This window comes from Rhincodon typus, chromosome 29, assembly GCF_021869965.1.
Source record: "Rhincodon typus isolate 14 chromosome 29, sRhiTyp1.1, whole genome shotgun sequence".
NCBI lineage: Eukaryota > Metazoa > Chordata > Chondrichthyes > Orectolobiformes > Rhincodontidae > Rhincodon > Rhincodon typus.
Genome location: NC_063360.1, coordinates 36,326,503 through 36,337,088, shown reverse-complemented (window position 1 = coordinate 36,337,088; position 10,586 = coordinate 36,326,503). Strand labels below are relative to the sequence as shown.

Below are 10,586 nucleotides of genomic sequence, written 5' to 3'. Positions count from 1 at the left end.
AGAACAAAAAAATGACATTGGAAAGGAATGTTGGTACGAGACCAGGAGGCATGGCACCTACCTACAGGACATTGAAATCGGACGTGGTAATTGGAGCAAATCCTGCCCTCGGGCTGTTCCTTGTTGATGCACCAGAAGCCCTTGTCAGGGCTGTAATGGACAACTTCCCCGGTTTGTTCTGCTTTCACCCATTCTGTTGTACGGACCTCGATGGACCGTGGCCGAGCGCACACTCGTTCCCGGTAATAGAAGCGGATGGCTTCCAACCGCTCAAAGTCTCCATTCCCACCAGGGTGATCGATATTGAACCAGGAAGTCCACTCCGTCTCGTCTGTGCCCAAAAGGAAAGATGCCAAGCATTAAGACTTGCATTTCCATATCGCCCCTTACCACCACGAGGCAGCTCAAAGTGCTCTCCAGCCAATCAATTGCTTTGGAAAGAGTCATCATTTTGTAAGCAGGAAACAAGGCAGCCAAGTTGCACACAGCAAGATCCCACAAATTGCAACATGATAACAACCAGAACATGTTTTATTTTGAGACATTGGCTGAGGGACAAAAACAGAAACTGCTGGGAACACTCAACGGGTTTGGTAGCATCAGTGGAGAGAAAGCAGTGTTAACGTTTCGGGTCCAGTGACCCTTCTTCAGAACTTTGTTTTTTTTTTATTGCTGAGTGTTAAATTTGATCAGGACATTAGGTAAAAATCCCCAGGTGTACTGTAAAATAGTGCCAAAGGATATTTCACATCCACCTGACTGTCCTAGATGTAACATTTCACCAAAACGTCAGCTACCTCCAGCTGTACATCAACCTTGAGTTTTATATTTACATTGCTGGATTAGGATTTGAATTTAGGACCTTCTGATGGCAAGAAAAGGAATAGTGCAACTGAGCCACAACAAAGGAGAAACTAAAATCTGTCCAATACACGTTAGCTTCTCTCAAAGGTTATCTGTGGGTTCCAATCTGGCTCCTGGGGTGGTGTCGCACTGTCTGAGGCACTCTGTTTTAGATGAGGAATTAAACCCAGGCTCCCTCTGGTGTTCCAAGTGGTTATGGTGCTCTCAGATGAAATGCCCAGGAAGCTCAACACTGACCTGGTTAATATTCCACATGCAACCCACTTCACCAAAAATCAGATGGGAGATCTGCTGTGTACAGAAACAGCTGGTCCCATTCACTCAAATAGAATTGAAATATCCTTCTGTGCAGAGATAGTAGGAACTGCTGTTGCTGGAGAATCTGAGATAAAAAGGTGTAGAGCTGGATGAATGCAGCATCAGAGGAGCAGGAAGGCTGACGTTTCGGGTCTGGACCCTTCTTCAGAGAATGTCCCAAAATTAATCTAGTCCCATTTGCTAGCATTTGGCCCATATCCCTCTAAACTCTTCCTGTTCATGTACTCATCCACATAGCTTTTAAATGTTGTAATTGTACCAGCCTCGACCACTTCCTCTGGTAGCTCATTCAATACACGCAACACCCTCTGCTTGAAAAAGTTGCCCCTTAGGTCCCTTTTATGCCTTTCCCCTCTCATCTTAAACCTGTGCCCTCTAGTTTTGGACTCCCCCACCCCAGGGAAGAGACCTTGACTATTCACTATATCCATGCTCCTCATGTTTTTATAAGCCTCTATAAGGTCACCCCCTCAGCCTCCAATGCTCCAGGAAAAATAGCCCCAGTCTATTCAGCCTCTCCCTATAGCTCAAATCCTCCAACCCTGGCAACATTCTTGTAAATATTTTCTGCATCCTTTAAAGTTAACAACAATTTTCCTATAGCAGAGAAAACAGAATTGAATGCAGTATTCTAAAAGTGGCCTATCCAATGTCCTGTACAGCCACAACATGACCTCCCAACTCCTATACGCAATGCACTGACCAGTAAAGGCAAGCGTACCAAACGCCTTCTTCACTATCCTGTCTACCTGCGACTCCACTTTCAAACAACTATGCATCTGCATGCCAAGGTCTCTTTGTTAATCAGAGAAACAAGGCAAGAATCTGAAACCATCGCACTGAATGCTCCAGGAGGAGGAAGAGGCATCGGACAGGTGTAGAGAGAAAAGCTTGAGGTCGACGATTCAGAGCTCAGTCTGCAGGAGCCTTTCAAATTCAGGAGATGGATATTGAAGGACAAGGCTATGGGACTAATGCTTGGAGCTGGAGACTGGGCAGCAAAGGTGAAGGGACAGTGCAGAGCTGGAGAGTCACCCAGATATTACAACAAGGTTAGATATAGAGTAAAGCTACCTTTACACTGTCCCCAAACACTTCCATGACAGGGACAGCAGAGGGTTAGATACAGGGTAAAACTTCCGCTACACTGTCCCCTTGGAACACTCCCAGGACAGTGACAGCACAGGGCTAGATACAGAGCAAAGCTCCCTCTGCACTGTCCCCAAACACTCCCAGGACAGGGGCAGTACGTGGTTAGATAGAGAGTGAAGCTTCCTCTACATTGTCCCCATCGAACTCTTAGGACAGGGATAGCACAGGGTTAGATACATAATAAAGCTCCCTTCACAATGCTCCTCACCAAACTCTACCAAGAACAGGAATAGCATGGGGTTAACTTTATTTAAATGTCTGAGTTTAGAGCGGCATTCAAAGTGATTTCTGCTTTCCAGCATTCGCACCTTTGTTTTTCTATTTTCTTTTCCGCAAAGTGATTTGATTTTTCTTTTCCCCCCAATTTCTAAGCAGGATTGCTCTTTTGGCATTGGCATTTCAATTGTTTGTGTTTTCCTAAATATTCGAATGGTTGATGAATAATCAGAGTCTCAGGTGATGGGTGAATAATCAAGAGATGCCCCAGCTGGGAGTCCGAGTTCAGGAGAAACAAAATAAAGGCAGAAGAAATGAAGGCAAAATGTAGGTCACTGAATGGGCATGCCGATGACACCATTGCCGACTGCCTTCAGCACTTTATAATGTTCAAAGCGAAGGGACATGGGATTGAAAGCTCAGTGACCTACTTTGCTGCTGATGGGCGAGTGAACTATTAGTGTATGGGAGCAATCAGTTACATTTCCCAGAGATAATGCCTCTCTCTCTCCCTCAAACTCTGAAAATGGCTCAGCAAAGAAGCACAGGCTGAGTCACAGCTTTTGCCGTGAAACCCTTGCAGTCCAAAGATGTGCGGGCTAGGTGGATTGGCCATGCTAAATTACCCTGTAGAGTTCGGGTGGATTAGATGGGTTATAGGGGGATGGGTCTGGGTGGGATGCTCTGAGGGTCGATGTGGATGTGTTGGGCCGGAGGGCCTGTTTCCACACTGTAGGGATTCTATGAACTATGAAATATTCTGGGATAAAATCCTGCACCTGGGAGTAGGAGCCAAAGTGTAAATCTGCCCCTACGTCCCACATTGTTTTAATAGCTCAAACAGTGGCCACTGTTCCAACCTCTTCTAGACACATCTTCCGTTTCCCTGCCGCTCAGCCATGTCCAACCCATTTCCCATGCTTCTGCCCTCACCCTTTCTCCTCCCTCAACAACTTTAGGGTCCTTGTGGTCCTCACTTTTAACCTTGCCACCCTCCGCATCCAAAGGATTATTAGCCACAACTTCTGCTATGTCCAGTGCGATGCCACCACCAGGCACATATTCCCCTTCCCTCCCTTGTCAGCTTTCCACGGGGAGCATTCCATCTGGGACACGCTGGTCCACTCCTCCTCCACTCCCAATACCCCCATGGCACCTTCCCCTTCAACCCTAGAGGGGGTAACACCTGCCCATTTACTTCCTCAGTATCCAAGGGCCCGAACACACCTTCCAGGTGAAGCAACACTTTACCTGCACTTCACACAATCTATTCTACTGCATTCATAGCTCACAATGTGGTCTCCTCCACACTTGGAAAACAAGACGCAGACTAGATCTGTACCATTGGTTCGTAAGTGACCCTGATCTTCCAATTGCCTGCCTCTTCAACACCCCACCATGTTCCCTGCCTAAGAGACAAAAAGCTGCAGATGCTGGAATCCAAGGTAGACAAACAGGAGGCTGGAAGAACACAGCAGGCCAGGCAGCATCTGGAGGAAAGGAGAAGTCAACGTTTTGAGTATTACCCTTCTTCAGGACTCTTAAGTTTTGCCACTACAAAGTCTTGTCAAAGGATGCCCACTTTGGAACAGGTTCTCTGCCTCCCTCAGACGTGAACTCTGAGTCCCTTTCTCACTGCTGTACCTCTTCAGCTCTTTGAACACAGCGTGAAACAAACCCGCTACAACAGCCATGTGACCTTCACCTGTCTTTACCACCATTCTCATCCCTCAAGGCCTACAGGTGCATTTTAAACCTCAAAATTTGGACCCACCTTCAATGCTCCATACAGTCCTGAAGAAGGGTAATACCTGAAACGTTACCTTCTCCTTTCCTCCAGATGCTGCCTGGCATGCTGTGTTCTTCCAGCCTCCTGTTTGTCTGCCATGTTCCTTGACCAGCATCAGTCTTGGCTTCCTGCAGTGCTCCAGAGAATCTCAGTGCAAGTGGAAGAACAGCACCTTATCCTCTGGCTAGGCACATTACTGCCTTCAGGATTCAACATTAAGTTTAATCATTTCAGAACGTGATCACCCTCCATGTCACTTACCCTCACCATTAGCACCCTACCAAGCGTTTATTTCCTAGCTTATCATCTCTCTCGGCTGATTTTTTAAAATCAGTAAGGGGGAAAATCAAGGGCTATGGGGAAAAAGCGGAGTTGAGGATTATCAGATCGGCTGCGAGCTGATTAAATGCTAGAGCAGCCTCGATGGGCTGAATGGCTTACTTCTGCTCTTCTGGTTTTGGAGGAATATTTTCAGTTATGATCACAGACATCAAAACAATAATTCTGTGTTTCTCTTTATAAAGATAATACCTGCTGAGTATCAATATGTCTAGTTTTAATATCATCTTTCCAGCATTTGTGACATTTAGATGTCATTTTGTCCAAGTTTTTTTTAAAAAAAACTTTCTATTCCCCTCCTGCCTGCTTTTCAATTTTAATGTCCCTGGTTTTAGTGAGAGTTGAAAACCCATAAATACCCAGGTGGGGCCTGGACGATGGAATGGTGAGAGGGGTCGCGACTGGGTGCATTTCCTTTACCTGGGTTCAGGTGCCGAATCTCGTTGTGGCCTTGTTTCTGATTCCTCCGAATCTGTTGCCATTTCTGGATTCTGGGCTGATTCTGTTCAGCAGCTGTGGAAAGTGCGGCTAGAAATAGAGAATTTCAGAAAGAGTTGATTAAAATACAAGATCCACGACCCAGTAGGATCATCCACATGGCTGTAAAGTGATCAGGAGCTGGGGGTTTATAACCTCTGCACATGTTGCAAGGTGGAAGCCTTAAAACATCCTCCAAAGATTCGATTAAAATTCCAAAAATTGTGCATGGATTTATGTATATCCCCGTGTACAAACACTTACTCTGTATCTAACCCCGTGCTATCCCCGTCCTGGGAGTGTTTGATGGGGATAGGGTAGAGAGCGCTTTACTCTGTATCTAATCCCATGTTGTACCTGACTCGCTCATTCAGAAAGCTGGTGTAAACAATGGGCCAAATGGTCTCCATTAGTGTGTAATCATTCTGTTTGAACCTGGTGCATTTTTAGTGACTCAGAAACAGGACAAAGTGAGTAGAATGAAATCTTCGCGGATTCGATTAATGAGGCAGCCACTTGGCCCATCACACTTGTGCTGGCTCTTCGAAAGAAATGCCAATTAGTTAGACTCTTCCCTGCTCCTTTCTCATAGACATGCAAAATGTTAACTTCAAGTATTTATCTGGTTCAGTTTTGAAATTTTTTTGAATGCATTCCATCCCTTATTCAGGCAGCACATGCCAGATCACAACAATTCCCTCCATAAAAAAACTAAATTCTCTTTATCTTCTCTGAAGTTCTTTTGCCAAGCATCTAAAACTGTTAGTACATCTGGCTACTGACCCTCCTTCTAATGGAGGAAATTTCTCTTGATTGACCCTTTCAAAATCCATCCTGATTTCAATCATCTCCATTAATCTCTGGCCAACATTCTGTGCTGTAGGATAACAATCTCATCTTCTTGCAGTCTCTCTGCTACTTATTGAACAGCCCTGTACTGCCAAGTATATTGTCCACTTGCTGAAATCAAAGTCTATTTAAAATGATCTATAATCATTTATTGAACACAAGGTTCATACCTTGTTTCATTGCTCAACCTGAATTGGATGATTAGACTTTTTTTTTTTTAAAAAAACCCCGAGAAGCGAACTCAAGTTAGAAAGGAACAGGCTGGAGACAAATACCAGAATTCCTCAAAATCTGGAGTAAGTTTTTTATTTTCTTTTGTTTAACTCATGGGATGTGGGAGTCCCTGATTGAGGCTAACATTCAATAGAATGATGGGATAATTCAGGAAAATTCAGCTCAGAGGGAGGTCATTTAATCCAACGGGTCTATTCCAGTGCTGTCAAAAACTAATCCCGGTGTCCCACTCAATATTTTTATCCTTCCAGTTCGCTTTTGAAGGCTATTGGATCTGTATCCACCTGGACACAGCCCGAATTCCAAACCCGACAAGGTTAAATGGTTTCAGAGATAGTAGGAACTGCAGATGCTGGAGGATCTGCGATAACAAGGTGTAGAGCTGGATGAACACAGCAGGCCAAGCAGCATCAGAGGAGCAGGGAGGCTGATGTTTCAGGCCTTTCTGAAGAAGGGTCTAGGCCCGAAACGTCAGCCTTCCTGCTCGGCCTGCTGTGTTCATCCAGCTCTACACCTTGTTATCTAAGGTTAAATGGTTACATACAAAGCACTGTACTCATGTCACCTCTGGTTCTTTAGCCAATCACTTTAAATCTGTGCCCCTGGTCAATGGCCTTCCATCTGTTGGAAACTTGTGTCCAAATCCTTCATCCTTTTGAGACCTCCATCAAATCCAATTCACCAGCCCCTCAACTCCGACCCCAACACCCCATCCTGCCCACTTCCATGAACAGGTGCTGTTGATGAGCATCTTTCTTGAAACTCCATGACTCTGAGCAATTTGATGAGACCAAGGGGCTTGGTCCTCTCAGAGGATACTTATGATTCAAATACATCGGACTGGAGTTAGTTTTAGATATTCATTATAGGGTGTGGGCATGTCTGGCAGGCCCAGAATTTATTGCCCTTGAGAAGGCAGGAGTGATATGCCTCTTGAAACACTGCAGTCCATGGCAGGGTTGTGGTATAAGGACCCACAGTGCTCTTAGGGAGGGAGTTCTAGGATTTTGACCCAGCAACACTGAAGGAATGCCAATATATTTCCAAGTCAGGAGGTGTGTGGCTTGAAGGGGGAAGTATTCCCATGTACCTTGTTGCCCTCATCCTTCTAGATGTAAGTGGTCATGGGTTTAGAAGGCAGTGTCTGAGGAACCTTGGTGAATTTCTGCAGTGCATCTTGTAGATAATACACACTGCTGCTACTGAGTGTCGGTGGAGGAGAGAGTGAATGTTTATGGATGTAGTGCTAATCAAGCGGGCTGCTTTGTCCTGGATGGTGTCAACCTTCTTGAGTGTTGTTGGGGATATACTCGTCCAAGCAAGTGGAGAGTATTCCATCACACTCCTGACTTGTGCCTTGTAGATGGTGGACAGGCTTTGAGGAGTCAGGTGGTGACTTACTCACTGCAGTATTCCCAGCTTCTGTCCCGCTCTTGTAGCCACTGTGTTTACGTGGTGAGTCCAGTTGAGTTTCTGGTCAATGGTAACCCCCAGGTAACAACGTTGAATGTCAAGGGGTGGTGTTTAGATTGTCTCTTATTGGTGATGGTCATAGCCTGGCATTTGTGTGGCGTGAATGTCACTTGCCACTTGTCAGCCCAAGCCTGAATATTGTCCAGATCTTGTTGCATTTGAACACAGACTGCTTCAGTACCTGAGGAGTCACAATCATCAGCGAACATCCCCAATTCTGACATTATGATGGAGGGAAGGTCATTGATGAAGCAGCTGAAGATGGTTGGGCCTAGGACACAACCCTGAGGAACTCCTGCAGAGATGTTCTGGAGCGGAAATGACTGACCTCCAACAACCACAACCATCTTCCTATGTGTCAGGTATGATTCCAACCACTGGCGATTTTGCCGCCTGATATCCAATGATTCCAGCTCCTTGATGCCACACCTGGTTGAATGCAGCCTTGATATCATCCTCACACTTCACCTCTGGAATTCGGCTGTTTCATCCATGTTTGAACCAAGACTGTAATGAGGTGAGGAGCTGAGTGGCCCTGGCAGAACCCAAACTGGGCGTCACTGAGCAGGTTATTGCTGAGCAGGTGCTGTTTGATAGCGCTGTTACTGACACCTTCCATCACTTTATTGAATGGTTAATAATCTATTTTCATTCTGAAATTATCTGATCAGAATCTAATTGCTGCTTGTGGGATCTTACTGTCTACAAATTGCTGCATTTTTCCAGTGAATGTAGTCCCCAAAAATGACAGCAGTATCCATGAAAACCTTTGGAACCTTCTGAAGTGGTGACTCAAGGCACGGTGAGAACCCAAATTCCTCATCTTTCTTAGAGAAACTAGAAACAGGGGGCTGAGGGACTGAATAAGTTTAACTGTAACATTACCAGCTTCTTCTGTTTCCCTTGCAAGAAATTTAAACCAATGACTTGCTGGTTACCAAAAAATTCAGTTTCTGACACTGCACTGTGGAAAAGTCAAACCTCAAAGATTTGCATCCTGCTTTCCCTTCAGTTGTTGGTTGTGGCTTATTGTTTTTGACTCGGAATCTAGAAGGTTGGAGGTCCAAGTTCCACTCCAGAGACTGAGCTAGTACTCCCACAGTTACACTGTGGGAGGCGCTGTCTTTCAGATGAGATATTAAACCCAAGTCATCTGCCCTCACACTATTTGATCAACTATTCTCGAGTTCTCCCTGCTGTGCTGGCTTATATCTATATTTTAATGGTGTTGGTTTAAGGATATGAGGTAGTCTTGCTTGCTGTGCACAGTATGGTTGCTATTTCCTTATATTGCAACTGGGACTGCTCATCAAAATGTATTTCAGGAGCTGTACAGAGCTGCTCCTAGCCATTATCCTTAGCCTGTCATTATACTGACCCATTTAAAATCCATTCTAATTTTGACCAAGTCAAATTAATACCCTTGTGACTTCCTCAAGCCAATCAAATCTTAATTTATGGCAAGTCACTGTTAGGTATCTGCCTTTTTTCCCCCCACAGAAAGTGCTGGAGAGACTCAGCAGGTCCTGTTAATTATCCCCATTTAAAAACAAATCTATTCAAATGGATATTACACACTTTTGGAGCAGGTGGGACTTGAACCCAGATCTCCTGGATCAGAGATAGGGACATTATTGATTCATTACTGTCACATGTACTAAGATACCGTGAAAAGTGTTGCCTTTACAGGCAGTTCCGACTATACAAGTCCATTAGGGTAGCAGGACACAGTGTCACATCTGCCCAGAAGGGGCAGAAAGAGATCAACATTAACGTTAACATGGGGCGGCACTGCGGCTTCATAGCACCCGGAACCCGGGTTCGATTCCAGCCTCCTGCAACTGTGTGTGTGTTTGCACATTCTCGCCTTTACCAGCGTGGGTTTCCTAAAGATGTGCAGCGTAGGTGGATTAGCCGTGGGAAATGCAGGCTTACATGGATGAGATAGGGTAGTGTGGTACTCTTCGGACGGTCGGTGTGGGCTCAATGGGCCGAAATGCCTGCTTCCACAACATAGCGATTCTATGATTAAAAAGGTCCATTCAAAAGTCTGATAACATTACTGCTGAGCCACATGATAACAATTCTGCGCATCCCAGGCTTGTGTAAAAACAAAGCTAACTGCATATAAACACTGGCTCGTTTACATCGAGCTTCTCCTGAAGCAGCCACCTAGCACCTTTCCCTGGAGCGCGTCATTCACGCGCTAGACCCAGGCGGCTATTTGACTTCGGAAGGCATCGCAGAAAAGTCCGATCCTGTCCTAACCCGGACACATTTTTTAAGCACAGACTCTCCCAGCTAGACCGGGCTCTCTGGAAAGCCGCGTGTCTCCTGTACTGACCCTTTTCAGCAAACCCCCAGGTTTAACCCCAGCGTCCCACTGAGCAAAGGAGCCGGGGAACTGCGAAAGGAAGCAGCTCCTCAGCTCTGACTGAACTGTGCAATCTCCAGGGCCCCACTGGGATGCGACTCCCATCAGGTCAGGGAGTTTGGGAAGGGAATCATTGATAAACAACTATTAATAAGACAGTTTAGATGGAGCTTTCTGAGCTGGTCTCGATGGAACTGGCTTTTATCCGAGGAATTTCGGATCCTCTTAAAGGGGATTAATCGGTGGGGACCACTAACATTCAGGATTATTAAATCACTTCAAACATTTAAAGTTTCCTTACCTTGAACAGAAACAGATTGCTGCAAGGCGAGCAGGCATAGGAGCAAGGGAACTTTTCCCAACTTCATTCTTCCCTCTCCCACTGTCACGTTGATCTCACTGACTCTATTTTAATATCCTAGATTTTGTTTTGTGGCCCCAAACTAAAAAGAACTAAACGCTGAGAACTTTTTAGAAGGATTGCTGGTGTCCAGTAGTCAG

At 45.4% G+C, this 10,586-nt stretch overlaps 1 protein-coding gene across 1 annotated transcript in view; it reads right to left on the bottom strand.

The window, feature by feature from the left end:
• Nucleotides 1–10,586, bottom strand: part of cilp2 (cartilage intermediate layer protein 2) — a 36,956-nt gene extending 26,370 nt beyond the window's left edge. The window contains exons 1-3 of the mRNA XM_048614119.1: nucleotides 10,387–10,586; nucleotides 5,099–5,206; nucleotides 62–331 (exon numbers count right to left, since the gene is read on the bottom strand). Coding sequence (XP_048470076.1) covers nucleotides 62–331; nucleotides 5,099–5,206; nucleotides 10,387–10,453 — 445 coding nt within the window. The 5' untranslated portion in view covers nucleotides 10,454–10,586. The remainder of the gene's footprint in view (nucleotides 1–61; nucleotides 332–5,098; nucleotides 5,207–10,386) is intronic.